The sequence below is a fragment of the Cricetulus griseus genome, chromosome 3 (genome assembly GCF_003668045.3).
Source record: "Cricetulus griseus strain 17A/GY chromosome 3, alternate assembly CriGri-PICRH-1.0, whole genome shotgun sequence".
Classification (NCBI taxonomy): Eukaryota; Metazoa; Chordata; class Mammalia; order Rodentia; family Cricetidae; genus Cricetulus; species Cricetulus griseus.
The window spans coordinates 56,400,550-56,424,389 of NC_048596.1; the positions used below are offsets into that span (position 1 = coordinate 56,400,550).

General features: G+C 51.8%; 2 protein-coding genes across 5 annotated transcripts; one reads left to right on the forward strand and one right to left on the reverse strand.

Moving 5' to 3' along the window:
* The first annotated feature begins 1,128 nt into the window (after nt 1–1,128).
* Nucleotides 1,129–7,609, forward strand: Ccnd1 (cyclin D1). Its single transcript, NM_001244048.1, has 5 exons — nt 1,129–1,326; nt 2,727–2,942; nt 3,378–3,537; nt 6,665–6,813; nt 7,445–7,609. Exons 1-5 carry the CDS (start codon nt 1,129–1,131, stop codon nt 7,607–7,609), a joined length of 888 nt encoding a protein of 295 aa, NP_001230977.1.
* Nucleotides 7,610–15,367: 7,758 nt separating this feature from the next.
* Lto1 (LTO1 maturation factor of ABCE1) lies at nt 15,368–23,369 on the reverse strand. 4 transcript variants are annotated; one of them, XM_027408798.2, is made up of 6 exons: nt 23,183–23,369; nt 21,994–22,099; nt 20,385–20,455; nt 18,547–18,664; nt 16,629–16,732; nt 15,368–15,660 (listed from the first exon to the last, which is right to left on the reverse strand). In XM_027408798.2, the coding sequence occupies exons 1-5, from the start codon at nt 23,272–23,274 to the stop codon at nt 16,637–16,639; spliced, it is 483 nt and encodes a 160-aa protein (XP_027264599.1). In that variant the 5' UTR covers nt 23,275–23,369; the 3' UTR covers nt 15,368–15,660; nt 16,629–16,636. The 4 variants fall into 4 exon arrangements, with proteins under 4 accessions (XP_027264599.1, XP_027264598.1, XP_035297974.1 ...); XM_027408797.1 differs by having other exon boundaries at nt 15,368–16,732; nt 23,183–23,368; XM_035442083.1 differs by lacking the exon at nt 23,183–23,369 and adding an exon at nt 22,860–23,115 and having other exon boundaries at nt 15,368–16,732.
* Nucleotides 23,370–23,840: the final 471 nt, after the last annotated feature.

Sequence of the window (23,840 nt, forward strand, 5' to 3'; positions counted from 1 at the left end):
TAAAGGTAGAGGAACGGCCACACCCCCAACAAAGCCTATCGGAAAATTTCCGGTGGTCTGGTTCCTGGCAAGGTGACTAATACTTGCAGTGATTTAGTTTTCTTAATTAAAAAATAAATTAGGAAACAGCCCATCGTGTCTCAGCCTTTCCTTCAAAGGTTTATTTTTCTTGGGTAAATCGCCCGCACTGGAGGAACCTGGCCAGAATGAACTGGTCACCGTAGGAAGGCAAATCGAAGATTCCTCCCGCGAGGAGGATTGGATGAAAGAAATAATGGCCACCATCTTGAACTGTTGCTGGGATTTTTGAGATTTTATTTTTGAGCGAGTGCATGCTAGGCTACATCTCTGGCCCTTTGCAAAGACCCCCAGTGCACTAGGATGGAGCCTGCACCGGAGCTTAGGGTACGTCCAGCATCTTCGCTTGTTGAACAGTTCCTGAATTTTACACGTGTTGATGAAATTGAAAGAAGATGGGGACGCCGGGATTTCTAAGCAATCCGTCCGCCCGTGGGTGCCCTCGTGGCGTCCTCGGAAACGTGCCCATTCTCCTGGCTTGAATATAGGGTGTCCTTGGGTCCCCAAGATCCCCCATCCATTCAGTCTTCTCTGGCTTGCGTGTGGCCTGGCCTCCCTCCTAGCTGTCCTGTCCAGAGCTCCCCTCCCCCGCCCCCTCCACAGATCTCAGAGGAGCCACTTCTGAGGAAAGTGGGGAAAGAAGACACCCCACCACTACCACCCTCGCACCGCTTTTTCCCAGCTTGGAGAGAAGCAGTCCGAGCGATTTGCATATCTACGAAGGTCGAGCTGGAGGGGGGGCGCTTTGGGCTTGTCCCCTAGCCGTTTGCAGCTCCCGAGCCCCCTCCCCCTGCGCCCGCCCCGTCCCTCCCTCCTCCCTTTCTCTGCCTAGCTTTGATCTCTGCTTAACAACAGTAACGTCACACGGACTACAGGGGAGTTTTGTTGAAGTTGCAAAGTCCTGCAGCCTCCAGAGGGCTGTCGGCGCAGTAGCAGAGAGCAGCAGACTCCGCGCGCTCCAGAGACCGGCAGTAGAGCGCGAGGCAGCGCGCGCCAGCAGCAGCCACCGGAGCCCAACCAGGACCACAGCCCTCCCCAGGCGGCCGCGCCATGGAACACCAGCTCCTGTGCTGCGAAGTGGAGACCATCCGCCGCGCGTACCCTGACACCAACCTCCTGAACGACCGAGTGCTGCGAGCCATGCTCAAGACCGAGGAGACCTGCGCGCCCTCCGTGTCTTACTTCAAGTGCGTGCAGAGGGAGATTGTGCCGTCCATGCGGAAAATCGTGGCCACCTGGATGCTGGAGGTGAGGGGCTACAGCCTTCTGGCTTGGGACCCCTGGCAACTTGTTGCTCCCACCCACATCTTCCTCCCTTCTCTTCCCTTCAGACACGGAGTTTTCCCGCAGTGTTGCTAGGAATCGGATTCTCAAAATAAATAGATACTGCCGGTATTTTTAAACGAGGAAGGTGTAGGAGTTGGGGTAATGGGGATTCCTTTTCTTGGTGGGGGGCAGTCAGGGAGGAGGGCTTTCGAGGGAGGACGATGGCAGGGACACCCCAGAGGGTGCGGGCTGGGCGCCTTTTGTAGCCCCCGGCTTGCGCCCCATTCCTGCTGCGCCTCGGCGGTGGCCTCCTCCGCCAGCTCGGGGGGGAGGGGGCATAGATTTGATTTTTAAATTAATATCGGTGGACACGTATGCAAGGCCCGCTCGTGTCAGTATTATGCGCCATCTTTGCTCCTTTATTGCAAAGCAAAAGTGTTTATTAATAATTGGGGGCAGGGCGGGGAGCGGCGGCGGGGGCGCTGGACAGGCACGAGGGGCCTCGCGGCAGCCAGGAATCACCAAACGGGACATAGCGATCGATATTTGGGGGGAACCCTTTGTTCAAGTAGCAGACCCCTGAGCACCCTCGCACAGGCTGCCTGGCCCAGTGAGCACGCCAGTCTGCAAGGTCGCGTGGCCCCCTAGTCGCTAGAGATTGACCGTCGTCCGCGCGGGTCTGAACTTGGGGGTTTCTATCCAGGTCAAGCCGGGGGACCAGAGCACATTTCCAGATGCTTAGCGGGAGTTTCAAGAGCCCCAAAATATTTTTAAATAATTTCTGAAGTGCGGCGTGGTGCCCTTGCAGAGAGGCAAACGGCACCCGCACCCAGCAAAAGGGGGGCCCCCAGAGTTTGAGTTGCTGGGGCTCACTCTCCAACGTACACCGAACTCCTGACCCTTGGGTTGGATAAAGGGTCGCCCGATGGTTATTTTCGAGCCGTTTTTAGGCGTCTAGTTATTTTTTAAATATTTTTAAATATTTTTTGAAAAGATGACGTCTGGGAAATGAGGCGCGGCGGCCTGGGACGCCACCTTTGTGTCTCGCGTGCGCGCGAGCGGCGCCCAACCCCCGGCGCCCTGCCAGCCCCGCGGTGGGATTCCCTAGCCTGCGGCCTTCTAATTCCAACCTGGGTCGGGGTCTCCGTGGTCACCGCTGCTGAGCTTCCCCGCGTCAGCTGCCCAGGGACTTTCCCTTTCAGTTTCAGGGTGGGTGGGTACTGAGCACCGCGCCTCCCGGGGAGTTTGCCACCGCGACCCCTCTCCGTGCTCTCGCCACGTATTCGCTCTGTGTAATCTAGGAAAGAGATACGGGGTCACATCGAGCGACACCCCCCAAAACCCCCCGTTGACGGTCACGGTCACGGTCCCGGTCCCCGCAGGTCTGCGAGGAGCAGAAGTGCGAAGAGGAGGTCTTCCCTCTGGCCATGAACTACCTGGACCGTTTCCTGTCTCTGGAGCCCCTAAAAAAGAGCCGCCTGCAGCTGCTAGGGGCCACCTGCATGTTCGTGGCCTCCAAGATGAAGGAGACCATTCCTTTGACCGCCGAGAAGTTGTGCATCTACACTGACAACTCTATCCGGCCCGAGGAGCTGCTGGTAACCAAGGACCCCACCACCCGCGTTCCCTCATTATCTGCATGACCCCCCCCCCCGGGTGGTGGGAGCTGCAAGTGACAGGAGGCCCAGGCAGCCTCGGGTAGATCTCCAACCCCACGGAAGTCATCCACACTGCACTACACCTAAGTGGCAGTGGACAGAATCCCAAACCCATTTCACCTCTGTGGCCCCCCTCTCCTGGACTCCCCACCATGTCTGCGGTGAAGCCACTCTGAAATGTGGACGGCTTGCGCCCCCTTGCGGCGCTCGAGCCGCAGCGCTGGCGGTGAAGGGTCTTTTTGTCTAGTGCTTGTTGCCCACTCAGTCTTTCTACATTTTGTTGTTTACCTATCAGTGGTGCCCGGCTATCCCACTCTTTAAACCTCCTTCCAACCGGCCTGCCCTCCTTTTGACTTTGTTCCCCATTTTCTGCAGCAAATGGAACTCCTTCTGGTGAACAAACTTAAGTGGAACCTGGCCGCCATGACTCCCCACGATTTCATCGAACACTTCCTCTCCAAAATGCCAGAGGCGGATGAGAACAAGCAGATCATCCGCAAGCATGCGCAGACCTTTGTGGCCCTCTGTGCCACAGGTAGGGCCCCCACCCCCACTCTTCCCCAGGAGATCTCAGACTCCTTGCGGTTCCTTGGCTAATGCCTGTTTCCTTACTGTCTCTTCTGTACCATATGATGGTCTCAGGCATGTCTAGAAGGGGGTCCTTTCATCTCTGTTCTGAGCCCAGGGGCAGATAGCTTGTTGGGGATAGATGGTATTGGGGGCCACGATAAAGGGCCTTGGAGACCTAATCGAATGGCCCAGCTCCCTGTGCCAGGCTTTTCACTGCACGCTTTCTGAAAAGGTTTTTGCCTTGGTTCCTGGGCTGCCTGCCCCCACCTACCTTCTGTCCTGTCTGTGTCTTTAAGGGGCCCCATTTATGGGGGTGGGCTTGGGTTGGTAGAGTCCTGGGGGAGGGTTGGAAGGAGAGAGGCAAGGACCTCCACATAGCTTCTCTAGGGGACCCTCCCTAGCCCCAGACCACAGGTAGACAGGCTGACTGAACTCAGGGTGGGTGGACATGCTAGAATACACATACATAGACAGTCTGCTGCCTCTAGGTGGTCCTAGTACTACATCTGACAGCTGCTTCCCCATCTAACTGGGAGCCCTGCCCAGGAAGCTTAGAGATGCTGAGGGGGTCTTGTACTCTCTCTCTCACCTGCTTAGGACCCCTGCCCGCCCCCCAGGTGGCCCTGATCAAGCCTTAGTTGCTATATCTCTTAACTCAGGCTAGGTGGCTTGTAGGGCAGCCAAAAGGCAACATGGTGTAAGAGGGGCATGTAATGTCTTTTCCCACCTGCCATCTCTGGCACCTTCTGTTGTCCACCCTTGTGGATAGTGTTTCTGCTTAGCTGTGGTGGGTGTGAAGATTTTGGGATTCTAGCCTCCCAGCTACCTGCTGAGGGTGGCAGCCCCTCCCCAGAGGCCTACCAAGCAAGGGGGTGGCAGATGGGAGTGCCAAGGCCATCAGTAGCCTGGAAGGATGTAAGGGGCGGGGGCGGCCCTGCTGGCTGGCAGGCAGGGAGGCGTCTGGCTGGGGTTCCTCTGGGGAGAGCAGAGCCCTTGGAGGCTCCAGGAAGCCTTTTATGGAGCTGAAAGTGGCTTCAGAGAAGCTGCAGAGTTTCCCAGAGATAACATGAGGGATGGGGTGGCACAGCCTCCCCAGGATGGTTCTGGCAGCAAAGGGCCCCTCCCAGGACCCCTGAATGCCAGCAGGGAAGCCAACAAGTATTAATGCATTGTGAGTATGGCTGGACCCAGCTTACTGTATGGCCTTTTTCTATGATGGGTCCACTAAGAGCCCCCAAAAGACAAATGGAGATTGAGCACAACTTATTGAATTGCATACACCAATGTTCTAGGCCTGGAGGCTTTGTCCCCCTGAAGGAGTAACCAGCTCCTTAGAGGTCACATAGAGGTCACTCTGGAAAGAGGCCAGAGGTCAAGGCCAGCCAGGAAATGTGCCATCCATGTGGCAAGGTTACAGGAGATAGGAGGGTGTGACTTTTCTTCTCCCTTCTGGATACCCCCAGACCTGGGTCCTGACCTTGTGAGCAGTGCACTAACCTAGGGTTGGGGCTGGTCATACAGGCATGCACAGGTGGCCAGAGTGTACCCTTGTGTGGATTAGGACAAAAGGAAATTGAGCTAAATGAAGGGTGTTTGGTAAGTGTCAGTCATGCCACTGAACTGGGTGACAACTATGCCAGCAGCAGCCAGGCAGTGTGAGTAAGCAGATGTTAAGGTTCCTTATACTGCACATGAGAAGGGGACAGACAAGCACCAGAGGGGGCCACGTGCTAGCTGGTGGTTGGAGTTTCTCTGTCTCCTTGCAAAAGGGGCATCTGATTTGAACTTGTCTCCATAGCAAGCTCAGTTCACTGAACTGAGCTGAGTCCTTGGTGCCACCTGGAAGTATTGTCTCTCTTCTGCGTGGCTGCTCTTCTTCCGGGTCCCTTCCTGGTGCCTCCCGACCTTTAACAGAACCAAAGCTCTATGCTCTGTCAGGGTAGTCTCCAAAGGGCTGCCTCACCACCATAGCCCTCTCCCACTTGTGATTCTCATTAGTTTTCTTCAAGCCTCCCAGTTCCCAGGCACTGGGTGACCCAAGATGGGGAAGCTGACACCTGTTCTTTATTGTGTCCTCCTCTAGCCCGGAACCCCTGATCCACGGGCTTAAGTGTGTGGCTGTCCTTGTCACTGTTTCAGGAGAGCAGCTTGTGGGCTCATCTTTGGTAGTGGGGTTGGTGGGCAGGCCTTCATTCCGTCAGCCCGCCACACCACTCACTGCAGATACTGGGTGGAAGTCGGGTGACCCCCTGCTGCTGCAGTACTGTGGGGGGACATGACCCCACACATTTAACAGTGGGGCAGACTACAAAGCTGCCACCCCCTGGGGTTTGCTTTCTCCAGTTGGGGCTGTGCTGTGAGAGTCCCCAAGACTCGTGGGCGGGGCTTCCCTCACAAGGGACCCTGAATTGGAGTTCTGGGGTCCCATGTCTTTCTTCCCTAAGCTGGCATCAGTGAACCAGGAAAGCAGCTTGGAAAAGATGCAGGAGAACATTTTATAACTAGGGAAATGGCTTTGTGGAAGATCCTGGGAGTCAGTCCTCTGGGGGGAGCATCCCTTCTGTGACATCTAGCCTGGCCTCTGAGGGATCTGCTCCTATCACCCTTGCAGCTTACCGTTATCCTTCTATGACTTGGTGGCTCTGGAACACAGCAATCCCCTTGCCTCCATCTCTCAAGTACTGGGGATGCAGATGTAAAGCGTCACACCTGCCTCCAGGTTAAAGGGTTAATTAAGGGCCTGTACCTTCTTGAATTCTGTCCTTTGTCCTCTTCTTAAACTTTGAAGGAACAAAGGGGACATGACCAACTCTTCCTTGTTATTTGCTTGAGATGCTGGGGGGGTGGAACACAGGCCAGGATCAGCCGCTCAGCTTCTTAAAGTGAGACAAGACCTTGCCTTAAAGTGTCTGCACCCTGGCCTCCATGCTGGGGTTGAAGGCCTGTATCCCTATGTACATCTAGCGCCACCTAGCTGTTGCCAAAGGAGCTGGAGTTGATGCACGGATAGGGAGGTTTGGAGGACAGAGTGAGGCTGTACTGAGAATTGGGTGGGAGCTAAACCACAGGCCTGTGGCTCCTCTCTACTGCAGACGTGAAGTTCATTTCCAACCCGCCCTCCATGGTGGCTGCCGGGAGCGTGGTGGCTGCAATGCAAGGCCTGAACCTGGGCAGCCCCAACAACTACCTGTCCTGCTACCGCACAACGCACTTTCTTTCCAGAGTAATCAAGTGTGACCCGGTAAGTGAGTCATTGAAGGAGACTGCATCGGGGGCGGGGGGAGGGGGGACAGTGTCAAGACACTGTGTGACCAGGCCAGGGCTGTGAGGGTTGGAGCACTGGCCTCTGCAGCAAAGGGGAATCAAACCTAGCGCCCCCTCCCCACCAAGCCTCTTCCCAGGCTTGAGGTTTGGGGATCTTCCAGAAGCCATTGATCCTAAAGGAAGGGGGCAGGGGCGTAATGACACTGAGCAGTATGGCGGATGCTGCTTGGGGCTCTGGTCGTGAAGGTGTCCTCAAGGACATTGCAGGCTGGCATAGACAGGACAGACAAAAGTCCAATTCTGGCTTGGACTCAGCTGGGGGTTCAGTGTAGGTCAGAGCCAGTGGACTTCCATGTGTGACACACGATCTGCCCTGTCTGGCATCAGCCACAGGAACTCCCTATTCCTGTCTCATGGCATGGGGGCAGAGGTGACACTCTTCTTGCTTTCTAGTCCCTTGTGGCTCTCTCACTGCTCACTGGATTTGGGGATGACTCGGGGAGTTTCTTCGAGCCTTGCCCTTAGCAAAGCCTGCCTCGCAGGTCAAGGCCCTGGCCACTAGCCTCTGGCTAAACAAGGACCCCCTCCATCTCCGCCTGCCTCTCCAGGACTGCCTCCGCGCCTGCCAGGAACAGATTGAGGCCCTTCTGGAGTCCAGCCTGCGCCAGGCCCAGCAGAACATCAACCCCAAGGCCACCGAGGAAGAGGGAGAAGCAGAGGGAGAGACTGACCTGGCCTGCACACCCACCGATGTACGAGATGTGGACATCTGAGAGCCACCGGGCAGGCGGGTGCCACCAAGGAGTGGCAACCCGCGATGAGGAAGGAGCCAGCCCGGGGTGCTCCTAATGATGTCCCTCTTGGGGACATTTTGTTACCAGAAGGGGAAGTTTTGTTCTCTTTGTTGGTTGTTTTTCTTTAATCTTTCTCCTTTCTATGTGACTTAAGCAAAAGAGAAAAAATACCTGAAAGCTGTCTTAAAGAGAGAGAGAGAGAGAGAGAGAGAGAGAGAGAGAGAGAGATAGAATTTGCATCACCCTGAGTGTAGGGCAGAGGGGATGCTACCAAAATAGGATTTTATACCCCAGTAATCAACTAGTTTTTTATTAATGTGCTTGTCTGTTGTAAGAATAGGATTAACACACAGGAAGTCTACAGAAGGATTTTGATTTTATGTGTTTAAAAGGCTTAAGAAACATTGCTTTAAAAAAGAAGGAAAAAAAGGCAAATAGAGCAAACTTGTTGAAATAGAAGAGAGTTTTAGGTAGAGATGTACTCGCTTTGCTGAAAGGCACACCTCACTCCTGCTTGCTCAGTGCAGCCACTGCTAGTCACCTGTTTCCTGTGTTTTATCCCAGGGATGGGTAGACCTCTTCACCAGCAATGCGACCTCTAGTGGTCTCGAGATGTGTGGCACCCCCCCGGGCTCATCTGTGCCCTCTCCTAACCTGCAGGTTCATAGCATCAGCCACACAGCGGTAGGTGTCCCACTCTATGCAGTGTGCTCCAGTAGAGGGGATAAGATAGTGACATCATATATTCTATTTTTGTAACCTTCCTATTTTGTAGTTCCTGTTTAAAGAGACGCTGGTTTTTGCCTGGCGGCCCTGCAGCCCACTCACATCAGGTTAAACCCACAGCTTTTCTTTCGTGTGTGTGGTTCTGTTTTGTTGTGTTTTCCTTCTCCGTGTTCCAAATCATTCCATTTCAAAGCACTTTCGGTCAGCTAGCTGGAGGCAGTGTTGCTGGTATGTGTGTGAGGGGGGAGTTCCTGATGGAATGGTTGGAGGATATCCACACATTCATTCAGATGGCTGCACAGTGGGTGTGTGGCACAGTAGGGCTAGTAGCATGGGGTGCTTGGGAAGTTTTGTTGGGTCAAGAAGAGAGAGCTCTGTTCTTGCACCGCCAGGATCTGTCCTACAGAGGAGTTGAGTTTAAGGGATCCTTTGGTGCCAGCTAGTGTTTGGAAGTAGGAACTATGGTGGCGTTACCTGGACAGTGAGGAGATTCTGGATGACTTTTTTAAAGTCTTTCATACAGGAGGCTTTTAAACACTAAAATGTCTAATTTATACTTAAGGCTACAGAAGAGTATTTATTGGAAAGGTTGCCCATGGCCAGTGTGATTTTATAAAGCAATGTGATCTCCCTTGATTCAAACATACACCTTCTGCCCTTGCTGGTGAAGGTTTAGTGCCATGTTTGAGAGATTGGTCTTTTATGGGTAAGGGGGGCATTTTCAAAAACTACATAAAGACGGGCATTTGGTTTGCTTAACTTTCCAAACCCAAACGGCCCCATTGGAGAGCCATCCAAACTGAGGAAAACTGGGGGGTCCCAAATGAGTTGGATTCCGGCACATTCTTGCCGCTGCCACCCCTGTCCCCCACAACAGTAGGTAATTCGTATACCTGGTTCTGTGCTTTTCTATTTAGGAAGTGTTGAAGGGAGGCGGGAGAGGACGCGAGGGAAGAAGTGTGGAGGGTAGGGACCACATGGGACAGACTGCGGCTCCTGCTGCTACCGATGACGCCCCACATCCCAGACGTTCAGAACCAGACTTGTGTCGCTTTGTGTCTTTCACATTGTTTTCGCTGCTATTGGAGGGTCAGTTTTGTTTTGTTTTGTTTTGTTTTTTACAATGTCATAGACTGCCATGTTCAAGTTTTAATTTCCTCATAGAAGATTGTATTTACAGATGCCCTTTTTTTGTACTTTTTTTAAAAAATTGTGATCAATTTTGGCTTAATGTGATTACCGCTGTATTCCAAAAAAACAACAACAACAACAAAAAACCACCAGGTTCCTGTTCACAATACCTCATGTTTCACCTAGCCATGCACGGGCCTAGCAGGCAGGTGGTCTGCCTCCAGAGACTGGTCTGGTGGGATCATCCTCCTACACCTGTCATGCTGGGCCCTTCATTTGATCTGGGACATAGAGCATCACAGCAGTCGGGACAACTGTATTTTTCTTTGTTAATTATCAATATTGTTATTTTTGTAGCGGCCTGTTGTGCATGCCACCATGCTGCTGGGCCCGGAGGAATCAGTTCTGAGTCTCCGGTGCATCATTGATTCTGTTAGGTTCTAGTGTTCTGTCTTGTTTTGTGTTAATTACAGCATTGTGCTAATTTAAAGACTTCAGCCTTGGCAAAGCCAGCTCCAGTGCTGCAGGCCTCCAAATTCCCTAGCTAGCTGCCAAACCAAAATGGTCACCTCCACGGTCACCACCAGCCTAGCTGAGGCATCTGAACCGGGCAGGACCCTTGAGGCCCACTGTGTTCATGGTGATGGGTGAGGGTCTGGCCAAAAGGCCAAAGGCTGGTGGTGGGTCCACGGAGTCTGCCCTGTGACATGAAAGGCTTTGAAGGGGCTCTGGCTGGTGGCCAGGTTGGGTTTGTGTATTTCTGGTTGACATACCATGGCGCTTCCCAGCACGGACATGTGACCAGCGTGGTCCAGCAAAAAAAAAAAAAAAAAAAAAAGACACAAAAAGTCTAGAAATAAAATTGGTAAAATCTCAGCTTAAGTGTTGCCTATATTTTCTGGGCCTTGGGGACAGGAGTGGGAGAAGTACCATCTTGATGCCATGGCCATGTGGGACCACCCTGTCCTCTACATCCCAGAGTGTTTGGCATCTCTGACCCTGGCACAAATCTGGGATTCCCAAAGGGAAGGATTTTGTAGGTAGCAGCTGACCAGGGTGGCAGCCTCTGGCGTCAGGGAGGCCAGCGGCAGCCACTGATCAGAAGCCGGCTCTGGGTCTGTCGCTGCCAACTTGACCTCCTGCTTATTTGCAGATGGAAGATCAACAGAGCCCGCGTTCACTGCCCCTCGTCTGGCGCAAATGGGTGTTTGCTCTGGGTGAATCACCATCCTTAGGTGCTGCCAAGCGCCCAGAGAGTGATACTTAGTGTTAGGGCCAAGGCCCAAGGCGGCCTTTCACACAGTTCCTGGGGACCTGAGTGGCCTGGCTGGACTCCTTTGATGTCCCCTGGGTGGCAGTTGCTCATGACTAGCGATGTTTCCCAACCCTGGGGGAATAGGTGATTGGACACTCCCTAGCACTGGGAGTCCTTTGCCATCACCTGGTACAGCCATTTGGGAGCCATCTGAAGACCTCAGTCTCCATTCTAAGGTATCATCTACAAGGTGGCCTCTTGGTCTCAGGTTGGCTGTGTCGGTGTCAGACTGGCCCCTGCCCTTCTAGAAGGTGGGGTATGTAGTTAACACCTGGCCTGAATGGTGACACCCCAAGTATGAAAGCAGAAAGGGACTTGGTGGGGAGGGAGGCAGATGTGACCCAAAGGCAGATGAAGCCCCTGCCAGGCTACCTGCCCCATGGGAGTTTTAGGGAACACCAGAGCCAAAGCAGACTCCAGTGTCCCCTCTGGTGGCTCATGAAGGCACAGATCCCATCTTGGGCAAGGCTGCCTGAGGGCAGGATCCAGAAAGGTATTTTGGCAGCCCAGCACCGTCAGAGGGCATCAACCTGTTACAGGGCTGGGGACCCAGGAACTGGCCGACCTCCTCTCCACACAGCCACACATCGTCCAGGAGAGTGGGCGTGGGGCCTTCGGCATTCCAGGAACAGGCCAAAGGGCATTGAGGTTGAAGAACTGCTTTCCCCTTGGATCTTAGAAACGCTGTGGAGCAAGTTTATCATGTTCAGGTGGCCTGATGGGAAGGACAGTGTGGGACAGACACAATAACATGCTGGGATGAAGCAGGCTGGCAGCAAGTGCAGCAGAGTGGTCCTAGGGATGCAGACACAAACAAAGTGTGTATGGGGCTGAGCATACACACTCAGAGAAAGGCAGGCTGCTGCTGCTGTTTCCACCAGTGTCTTATCAAGGGACACATCAAATGCAGAGGGCTCACACCATGATGCAATCTCTAAGGGTACAATTGGCTTGTCTCTTCATCTAGTGGTCTGTGGTGTCCAGTTATGGCTGATATCCTGACCTCTTTCATTGGCTCAGCAGTGTAACCCCAGATACCACTAGCCACTCCAGGTTCTGATTCTCCCTCCCCAACCATCCGACAGAGTTCCTCTGTTTGGAGGCTGTCCTGGCACTTACTCTGTAGACCAGGCTGGCCTCAAACTCACAGAGATCTGCCAGTCTCTGCCTCCTGAGTGTTGGGATTAAAGGCATATGCCTATGCTATCACCCAGGTTCTGATTCTAACCCTCAAATTTCACTGATAACACTAGAAGATAGATTCCCTGGTGGGATGTGTAGACACTCCTGTTCTTAGGGTGATAGTACAATAGCTTTTGAGGGCACTCAGAAACAAAGACTCAGGGAGCTAGCCCACCCAACTGTCTCTTCTCAGAGCACCAAAGGCCAATTCTCTCCATTCTCTGCCCCTAGCAGCTCCATGGATCCCTGCCAGGCTTTCTACATGCAGGGAGCCCCCATTCTGCTCAGCCATCCCAGCCTTCTCAGCCAGGCCAAGGTTCTTGAACCTGCATGGCCTCTGTGAGCCTGAGCTCCCCGAACCCTGAGGACTGCCCCCTGCTTCCCATTCTAGGTTACTTTACTGCCTGGAACTGCCTGAACCTTCATTTCTGCTTGTCCTACAGGGCTCAAAGTGCGTGTGGCCTCTGTGGAGCTTCTGCATCACGTTACACAGGTGTTTGTGTGGCCTCCTCTCCTGACTTCACATCCTAGGACTAAGTGTGAGGAAGTTAGCCTGCTGCCTGTAGGCCAGCCCAACTGCTGTACTTTGTCCTAGAAAGCAAGCCAACTTCACAACCCTTCAGAGTTATCTAGGCTCCTGAAGCCCACAAATACCAGCAGTAGGGGTTGAGGACTCCTGGGGTGGGACAGTAGGCAGAGAAGTAGGACTGTGTGTCCCTGCTGCAGTCCTCCCATGGCAGCCCAGGAGGCAGGCAATGCCTGTCAGGCTCCACAGGACTGGACCCTCTGTGTGTGGTAACACAGCTATGCAGACCACACAAGACCAGTGTTGGGAGCTGGCACTGCCAGGTGTGCTTGCCTGGCAAACCTGTACTCGGGCTGATATGACAGCCTATGTGTATCTGGTGTGGGGTGCACACCCTTGTTAACGTGAGGTGGACAGGCCTGTGTGCAAGGGGCCCACATGAACACAGCACAGTACTGATGGGATGCAGTACCCTTGGCTGAGCTGAGCTGGCCTCTCTTGCTCAGGGCTGTCATCCCAGGAATGTCTTTGATCAGACGGTTGTGCAAGAGGGCAAAGCAAGCACAGGACCTCTAATCCCTTCCCAGTCCCCTGGCCCACAGGGCCCCGCAGCCCAGAATCACACCACAGGGCCAGCAGACAATGCCTGGGGGTGGTGGGGATGGTGGGCAGGCAGCTCAGAGCTGCAGACCTTGGGGCCCACATTTGGGGGCACTGTTACTCACAGGGCACACAAGGATGGAGAGAGAGAATACAGAATGTTCTGCTGAAGGGGCTTTGGTGGGCCTTGAGCCTCTCAGACTGTGGCATCTATTATGCCTTAAAATTGTCTCTAAGAAACAGTTGAGACAGCCTGTCAGCTGGGAGCCACTTTAAAACTGAGAAGCCTCACCCTTGGGGTCATCTGTGTGGGGACTCCCAGCTCAGGGCTCAGGGCATCCTTCCTTCCCTTGTTCTGTCCCGAGTGGCTAGGCCAGGTCTCTAACAACTGGGCTTTTGGGGACACCTGCCTTAGTTCCTTTCCCTGTTGCTGTGATAAATACCAGATAAGTGCAACTTAAGGCGGGGGCAGTTTATCTGGCTCACAGGTGAAGGTATGGGCCATCATGGTGGGAAAGCATGGCAGCTGGAGCTCGAGGCAGCTGTTTGAATTGCATTCAAAGAGACACAAACACAGATGTTCAGCTTGCTTTCTCCTTTTTACTCAGTCCAGGATCCTAGCCCATTGGATGGTGCCTGCCACACCTAGAGTGACTATCCCCATCTCAATTAACCCAGTCAAGAGAATCCTTTAGGGGCTGAAGGGATGACTCAGTGGTTAAGAGCACTGGCTGCTCTGCTAGAAGACCCAGATTTGATTCCCAGCACACATGGCAGCTCACAACCATCTGTAATACTAGTCCAGGGGATCTGACACCTTCTTCTAACGTCTGTGGGCACCAGGCATATGCATGGTACATAGACATACATGTAGGCAAAACATGCATGCACATAAAATTAAAAAGAAAGAAATCTTGGCTGAATATTTAACATTTTTTTAGAGTTGGTCAAACATTTTGATTTTATAATGGTTAGTGCTAAAAGTGCCACTATACATAAATACATAGTATAAGAAAACAAAAGTGTGCTTAAGACCAGTTCAGAAACTGGTGGAGATTCTGTCCTAATCCCAAGACAAATTTTACTGAACAAAATTTTATGAAAATAAAGTCAGCTGGGCAGCTGTAGTGCATGCCTTTAATCCCAGCGCTTGGGAGACAGAGGCAGGAGGATCTCTGTAAATTCAAAGTCAGCCTGGTATACAGAGCAAGTTCCAGGACAGCCAAGGCTACACAGAGAAACCCTTGGGGGGGGGGGGGAGAAGGACTTTCAAAATCAGATTCTCCAACCCAATCCAGTTATTTTAACTTAACACATGCTGAGGCCTGACAGCATAACACACTAAAATAAGGAAGCCATCATGTCTCTGTGTGAGTATGAACACTGCAGTTCCAAAGACACTAGTCTGGATCCAAGGTGTTTCAGATGATGTGTATTGGCAGTGACAGAATGACTGAGTGAAGTAGAGTGCAGAACTGAGGCAGTAGTGATGTCATGGGACACTAAACAGGTGAGTGTTTCTAGAAAACACCCCTAGATTCAATCCATTAAGCATTTGATGTACTTTCTTTTACTTTTAGGCAGGATCTCACTATGTAGCTTTGAATGGCCTGGAAATCACTATGTAGACTAGACTGGCCTCAAATCTGCCTCCTGGGTGCTAGGATTAAAGGTGTGTGCCACCACTGCCCAGCGAAACACCTCATCCCAACACAGGGTTTCCCCCTTTTATCTTTATAAATTGCCGTTTGCCTATGGGCCACATCTGTCTCCTCTCTATCCAGAGACAGTCCTTTGGCCCTCTTGGGCAAATACCCCCACCCACTTGTTCCTTTCCCTCATCTTCTATCTCCTGTTTTTGTCTCTTATTCACTGCCCTTTGTCCCTTTGGGGCAAATAAATTTCCTTTGTGTTGATTTATTTATATATATTGGATTTTCAAAACAGGGTTTCTCTGTGTAGCCTGGCTGTCCTAGAACTCACTTTGTAGACCAGAGATCAGCCTGCCTCTGCCTCCCAAGTGCTGGGGTTTAAGGGGTGTGCCACCACTGTTCAGCAATAATCTATATTTTAAAAAAGTCCTAACACTAGCTTTGCATGGAAGAACTTCATTCTGTATTTAGCCTCAGACTGAAATAGGTCCCACAGTCACATAAAGGCTGCCTGTTAGGGGATTACAGTGTTCCTGCAGGCCTGAGGCCCTGTGTTTAGATACTTTTCTCATGGTTGCTGTGACAAAATACCCAAAAGAAGCAAGTTAAGGGAGGAAGAGAGTTTATTCTGTCCACAATTTATAAGGTGACAGTTATCACGGTGGGGAGGCATGGCAACTGGAGCCTGAGGCAGATGGTCAGGAAGCAAAGACATATGGATGCTGGTGCCCAGCTTGCTTTCTTCTTTATCTTTAGTCCAGAACTCCAGTTCATGGGACAGAACACACTCAGGGTGGGCCTTCCCTCCTCAGTAAGCCTCTCTGGAAACACTCTCACAGCCATGTACAGAGGTATGTCTCCCGAGTGATTGCAGATCCTGTCAGGCCCTGCCCTGTGACTGGAGATAAATCTGTAGATGACTAAAGGAGAATGACTGCAAACTTTTTTTATTTGTTTTTCCAGACAGGGTTTCTCTGTAGTTTTGGAGCCTGTCCTGGAACTCGCTCTGTAGACCAGGCTGTCCTCGAACTCACAGAGATCTGCCTGTCTCTGCCTCCCTAGTGCTGGAATTAAAGGCGTGCGCCACCACTACCTGGCCAACTGAGGGAGAATGAGATTACTGGTACAGTCCATGTTCAGCCAGGACACAGCTGTTCAGGAGATGCAGGCAACAAGCTCAGCAGAGAGCCTTGGGAGGAGCCAGCCCAGACACCTCTGCATCAGGCCTCCAGCCTCCAGTATGTGATACAGTGACTCATAAGGGATGACATCAAAGCTAAAGTCATAGGAAGGTCACTCTGCCAGAGAACCATCCAGAACATGGTGGGATGGGTGACAGAAAACAGTTCAGCAGTGGGGACACTTACAGTTCATAGCATATGGTCTGACAAGGCAGGGGATTGGCTAGCAGCTCAGTAGTGACATTAAAGACACAGGTTCCACTGGTGCCTGACTCTGCCACACTCAGGCACACCTTCACCACAGCTCCCTGCAGTTGTCTACAGCAGTTCCAAGTATCACCTACTTGGGATGGCATCTAGAAGTTAACAGCATCCTTCTCATGACTTACATCACCTTTTACAGCAGACACAATCATCTCAGTGGTGGGAAAAGGGGGCATGTCACATGGCAGAATGGTCCTCCACACTCTGTCTATACTGTGATCCAGAAGACCTTTTGGAGTGACCAAAGCATGTTGAGGACTGGATGGGGACCTTGGGAACACAGGAGGTATCAGGCAGGTGGCTGTGGCTCTGCTAATGGGTGGGAATTCCTAACACCTAACATGTACAAGGTGAGGGGAATGGGGGAAGAGACAAAGAGAGAAGAGAGAGCAAGGGGGCAGAGACAAGAGAGGAACACTACCTGTGGTATCAAATCCAAGGCAGAATGTGACAGGCATGGCAGGCCCACATCTCTGAACCAAGATCTTGCCACCTCAGCATCTTGGTCCTGGAGGACTGCAGCAGCTGTCAGTACAAGTGATCCCAGACATACATACCATCGCTTTAAAATACAATGTTTATTCTCTTCTCCAAATAGAAAAGGAAAATATGATCAAAACAGCAGCCACCATTCTCTGAGCTCAGAACCCAGAGAAGCACTCTGAAGAGCACCTGCTCCTGGGAGGAGCTGGGAGAATGGTGCAGGACTCCTGAGGCTGCTGCCAGGCTCAGGAAGCCAGGTGCATGGCATCCCAAGCCTCACGCACCAGCACCATCCCTCCCTCTAGCTCAGCTGGGCTGATGGAATGAAGGAAGAGCTCCAGCTGTACAGAGGTTCCTAATCTATCAAGTTGCTATGAAAAGATGTTAAAAACAGTGTCTTAGGGCCACAGGCCTGAGATTCCAGTCCTCTCAAAGGCTGAGGCAGGAGGATCACCCTTTAAGGCCAGCTTGGGCTATATACCGAGACTCTGTCTCTAAAAGAAAATTAAAATTAAAAAAAGAACCCAAAACTCCAAGTGGCACACATCCACAGTGACCCCTTCACATCATGCCTGAAATAGGGACAGTCAGGGACTGTCAGGGTACAATGGGGCCACCCAAAGGAGGGCATATCAATACATGCTGTCGTGAAATGCATGGGAGCACTGAGCCTACTCTTGCCAGCTCACCTTATACCAGCCTGTGAATACCATGCAAGACACTCAAGCTGCTGTTAAAGAAGTAGTGTCACACAGGCAAGCCCCTGCACGTTCACAGTGGCAACCATCATCTGGTCCTGCTTTGGTTCCCAGTAGTTCCCCCATTGCCACTTCTTAATGTGTAGGGCTCATCCCACACGTGGGGCAGCATGAAGGCCATGCCTCAGCTTCCTCGGGACCAGGTTGGCCTTGTCTTCTCAGCTGGGTATCCAGAGGCAAACCAAGCCAAATGGAGCCTGAACCCTACACACACTGCAGGAACCTGGGTCTTCTGCCGCAGAGGACAGGGTACCAATGGTGTAAGCAATGATGGCACTACAGAACATGGATCTGGGGTAGCAGGCAGCTCTGCTGCCAGGCAGGCCCCTTAGACTAGGTGGGTCTATTTCATTACCTCTAAAGTGGAATGATATCCACCTCTGGGGCTGCCAGAGAGATGGAGTGAAACAAAGGAAGCCCAAGTGCGGCCAGCAGGGGCTCAGCACACAGCAAAGAACCTGTTTGGCTTCCCATTAAACTCTTTCACATCAGCCTGCCTCTCTTGAGTCCTGCCCTCAGGGCAACCTACCCGGACCACTGGAGTGACAAAGACACTCACTCTGGCCAGCAGCAAGCAGTCTCTTGAGGGTACTGCCAGGACCCTGTGCAGAAGGCAGGGCAGACAGACCTCGGCCAGCCACCCAAGAAGAGGGAAGAGACCACACTGGTCCTCCCACAGAACAATGAGCACCACTCAGGCTCGCCTTTAATCACTCTGACACTTAATGTGCAGACATCTGCTCTTCTGAGTCCTCAAAACGCAAGTCCGGAGCCTTCTGCCGTCACCTTGAAATCTGGTTGCACATTGAGCAGTGAGCACAGCTGAAAGCACCCAAGAGATGGCGTCTCACCGACAGTGTCTCACACCTCCTGAACTCCTGCTCAGGTTGAGAACACACCTCTGCTAGCCCCACTTTTCCTATCCCAGCACTAGCCCACCGCAGTCATTCTACAAGGGGCAGGGGAATGAGTTCCTCTGGATGTACGCATGAGCGCACATGGCTCAACACAGCCATCACATGAACCCTAGGACCTGCGCCCACCCTGCCTTTATAACACACTCGGGCACACCCCAGACAGAGGCTATGGAGCACAAACCTGTCTGAATTTCCCTCTGATTCTGTCCAGGTCTTCATGGAGCCTCTCGTAAGTGGGGTCACCATAGGGGAAGTGTTGCAGCAGTGCAATCAGCGCCTCCACCACCTTCATCTTCCTACTGCGATGCACGGGGGAAAGGCTGTCACCCAGGGCAACTATAGGATCCATTCTACTGCATCTTCAGAGCAGTGGGCAGGCTAAGCACACCTCTCTGTTCTAAGTAGTTGCTGGCCACCTCCTGCTGCAGAGCAATCACTTACCAGAGGGCCCTTACTCCACCTGGGGAACAGCAGGCTGGAGCAAGGAAGACTGCAAAAGGATAGCAGCCAGGCTCGGCTGTGACTGCCATCCAGTGGTGGCATGAACAGCCAACATAATTGCTCCTGGATCAGCCTGACCAGTCACTACTAAAATCATGAAGTTAAGACCCCTTGCCTCCCACCTGCTCACACTAAAGAAACAAATAGAGAGCCAGGCATGATGACTCAAACCTTTAATCCTAGTACTCTAGAGTAGAGGCAGGAAGATCTCTTTGAGTTTGAGGCCAAACTGATCTAAATAATGAGTTCTAGACAGTGTGGACTAAATAGACCTTGTCTCAGATTTTAAAAAAAGAAGAAAAAACAATCCTGGGTAGTGGCAAATGCCTTTAATCCCAGCACTTGGAAGGCAGAGGCAGGCAGAGCTCTGTGAGTTCGAAGCCAGCCTGGTCTATAAAGTGAGTTCCAGGACAGTCAGGGCTGTTGCACAGAGAAACCTTATCTCGAAAAACCAAAAAGAAAAAGCCAATAAATTTTGTGATGGACAATCAGAAAGGGAATCCCAGAACCCTACAATTAGTCACAAACACCTTGCTCAGATAAAAGGGTGAGTCCCACAGGCAGGGAGCTGCATCCTTTTGGCCTGGTTTGCTAATACCCTCCCCCAGGCCCTCCTGGGCCAGGTCAGACAAGCTGGTATAGGAAGTCTGCACAGTGACAGCCTAACCCTATGCCTCTACACACAAGAATAATATGCCTTTCATTTCAGGGCTCCCTCCCAGCCTCTGGAACAAGGCAGATGGGGCAGCTCACAGGGCCAAAGCAGGCAGAACACACAAAGGCAAGGTACCAGAGCTAACACAGCTCAAAGAACAGTGACAATCACTAGAGGCTATGTGTACCAAAAAGGAATGCTTCAGGATGAATTCTGGATGTCTATGGTGGAACAAGTCTGTGAGCTCAGCATACAAGAGGCTGAGGCAGAAGAATGGCTGTGAGCTGAAGGCCAGTCTGAGCCACAGTGTGGAGCCCCCATCTCCAAAAAAAAATAATACTGTCTTTGGTTGGCTATGAGACAACATGGACAACAAAGTCAGCAGTTTTTTTTTCTGGTCCTAGCTGTCCTAGAATTCTCTATGTAGACCAGGATAGCCTTGAACTCACAGAGATCTGCCTATCTCTGCTGAGATTAAAGGTGTGCACTACACCTGGCAGAGCCAGCATTTCTGAGACCTCATTCCACTGACACTACTGCAGTCTGTTATCAGAAGCCCAAGTGAGAGATGGATAGGAAAATAGGATCCATCTGGCATTACCTGAGGTGTGACATCACCCAGAGTTCACCAAGTACCTATGAGGTGCCTGACACATTTTATTTATTTTTCTTTGAAAAACAACAGAGTTGGCCATTACTATTTTCAGTATGTACTAATGACACAGATAACTATGCACACATTGGGAACACTCAGAGCTCCTCCTGGCCTTTGCACTGATAGCATGCTGATGGCAGGTGGGAGGGAAAGGAAGTGGGAGGGAAAGGAGGTGGGAGGGAAAGGAGGAAGGGAGTCTCAGCCTTACCTGTCTTTCTCGCCAGTACTACTGTGTAGGAGACATTTCCATGCAAGAGCAAAACCACGGTAGCACCCAATCTGTGAATTGAAGGCGGTAAGCATTCAGCCACACCACACCAATTATCAAGATCTCAAAGCTCAGGGTCAGGCAAAGGGCTGTCACATTGCTTCTTGAGCTATTCTGGAACCTGTGAGTTTCAGGCAATGGAAACTGAATGGTGACAGCCCCAGTCAGGGAACCAGGCCAAGATGACATCAGTGATGCTCATCCTCTATATGCATGCTGTGTGCTGGCCCCTTGCCCCCCATCCAGGTTCGTGTACACGCAACAGAACAGAGGAAAGGAGAGCGCTCAGCTTCTGAGGACAAAGAGGAAGAAACAGTGTCTAGTTTGTTAGGTTGGGTAGAAAAGGCAATGCCGGGCTGGAGAGATAGCTCAGAGGTTAAGAGCACTGACTGCTCTTCCAAAGGTCCTGAGTTCAGCTCCCAGCAACCACATGGTGGCTCACAACCATCTGTAATGAGATCTGGTGCCCTCTTCTGGTGTGCATATATACATGGGAGCAGAATGTTGTATACATAATAAATAAATAAAATCTTTAAAAAAAAAAAAAAGAAAGAAAAGAAAAGGCAATGCTTCTTCTGCCTTGCTCTTACTGGCTACTTGCTCTGGGGTATCATAAGGACACCTGAGCAGAAGACAGCAGTTACATGGTGTGATATCTTGGGGAGAAACCCCTGGACTAGCCAAGCCTTCAGATGAGACTGGAGCCCTCCTGACACATGGCTCCTTACCTGCTGATCCTCAGATACTATATAGCATAACCAAAGATGATTATTTTAGGCCCATCAGTCTGTAGGACCTACTTTGTGGCATCAGGTATCTGACACTGTCATGACCTCCTCTGCCAGTCAGGGTCAGTGATCTGGAAGAGGTGGCTAAGCAAGGAAAAAGGCAAGGGGAGAAAAACTGTGGGGCTTATGGAATTTCACTGTAAACATGGCACCCTTCTGGGTGAGGACTAAGCTGGCTGAAGAAAGGAGACAGAGCTGTGATCTCCCATACTTTGGTGGTTCTGTGCTAAGACTGACTTTTCTGTCTGGTCTATGAATCCCCACCAAAGGCCTTGCAGTAGGAAGAGATTAGATGCTCTGGCATCAACAGCAAAGGAAACAACTGTAGAGGAGAAAAGGATCCTTGTCTTTGCTCTTTTCCTCTAGGTTACTGGCTTTCAACCTGTGGATTTCCACCCTTTGGGAGTCACATGTCAGATATCCTGCATATCAGAAATTTATATTATGATTCTTAAGAGTAGCAAAATTACAGTTATAAAGTAGCAATGAAATAGTTGTATAGTTAAGGGTCACCACAACATGAGGAACTATATTATAGGGTGTCAACATTAGGAAGGTTGAGAACCACTGCTCTAGGCAATGTTTCAAAGCCACGGCCTTATCCGTGCTGGGTGCATGCTCTGCCACTGAGCTACTTCACCTATCTCACTATCTAGCCCAGGCCGGCCTAGAACTCCTGCTCAGCTTGCGGAGTGCTGGGATCTCAGGATGGATCACCACACTCATCTGTCAAGTGACTTCTAAGTGGTCCTTCCACTTACCTCAGATCCAATTTTGGCTCCATGTAATGTGCCATACTGCCTTCCTTCAACGATTCCCAAGCTACTGCCTTCTTCATAGCCTTCCTGATATCCTTCCCCATGGAATCTGTGATAGAGAAACACACTTTATCAGGTAAGACATTGTTTTTTGAAAAATCTTCCTACATTCTATTACCTAGGTCCTAGGACCTAGCAGACTATAGGAGGAAAAGCTTAAAACTCAAGTCACAAAGTATGGGTTCTGGGTCTAGCTCTTCTACTCCCTGGCCCATTACTGTGCCCCCACCCCATTTTTGAGACGGGACCTCACTATGTAGCCCAGGCTGATCTCCATCAAGCAACTCTGCCTCCATTTCTTAAATGCTGAGATTACAGGTGTGTGCCACTACCTCCGTGTGAAACCATGATGCTTATGGGCTTCATGCATATGGAAAATACTCTGCCACCTGAGCTACAGCCCAACCCCTAGAGACCCAAGTTCCTTCATCTGTAACTGTGGGTGGGCTACATGAGTATCTTCCAAACCCGGCAGAGCACAAGAATCCACAAGGAAAATATAAAGATAACTCAAGCAAGCCTGGGACACACTAGAAAACCAAAACAGGGTCGCTGCAGCTGAGCCTACATGCCACCGCAACTAAAGTCATCTGTTCCTAAACACTCCAAGGACCCGGAACTCGTCACCACATCTCTGTACAGAGTAACAGAAAATGTCCCTAAGATCATCACAGTATGCCACCATCGCGATGCTCTGAATAGAAGGGTACTGTCTCTGAGTTATCAACCCGAAAACTGGCAGTAACTTGCAGGCTGCACTGTGGAAGGAATGCTCTGGAAGCCCCCGTGAGGAGTGACCAGCTCCCTACTTGGCAGGTGGGTGGCCTGGGGAGCGCCTGTGCCTACGCATATGTCAGGATCCCACTCCCTAAGCAGAGCTCGAGCAGCCGGCCGGGAAAGGTCAAGATGCCCTGGGCCACTGCCCCGCCCAGGCGTTTCCCCCGGGAACTTTTCCAATCCAAAGGGGCCTGCCCGACACATCCATCAGCAGGTCATGAATACTGCCGTATGTGCGGCAATTAAAGAACAAGAAGATGTGGCAGCTCGCAGATGGAGAAGGCGGGTGTCCCCGAGGACAGCGGGGCTCCGCCGAGCAGCTGAAGGGGCGGGGCGGAACCGGGCCGCTGCCTACCTCTCATCCGCCATCACGACGGCGTCGAACATGTCCTGTTCCACGGCCATGGCCGAGGCCCGGCTCTCTCCCGGCCCTCGCACTCCTGCCATTCTGTGTAGTAGTCGGCAAGGCGCGGCGACAAACGCCCAGCTTGTCAGACGGAGGAAACCACTTCCGTGAATGCCGCGCGGAGCACGGCGGGTAAGAACGGCAAGCGAAAGAAGCCAAAAAAAAAAACCCAAAAAATCCTTACCGCGCATGGGTAGATGCTGCAGTGGATGGGGGCTGGTCCAAACAAAGTCCCGCTGCTCCCTCTCCTCTGTGGGTGGGGCGAGTCGGGCCCTGCAAGGATTGTCCGCTGTGCGGCGCGCGGGGCCCAGGAGAACTCTGCTTTTATTTTCAAAACCCAAACAGATGGGATCGAATTCACAAACGTAGTTCATAAGGAAATGAGAAAAATTACCAAAGATCTAGCACAGGGGCATTCCCATGAAGTGAAGAAAGGGCCCCAGCTGCAAGCCGCACGGACGGAGGTGGAGCATCCAGCATCCTCAGCTGCCATCCGGCTGTCAATCACTGCATCTGCACACACAGGAGCCTTATCTGCGAGCTGGAACCGATTTGATACTGCGACATCCTAAAGGGCAGATAATAAATACTTCCCCCAGCCAGGAAA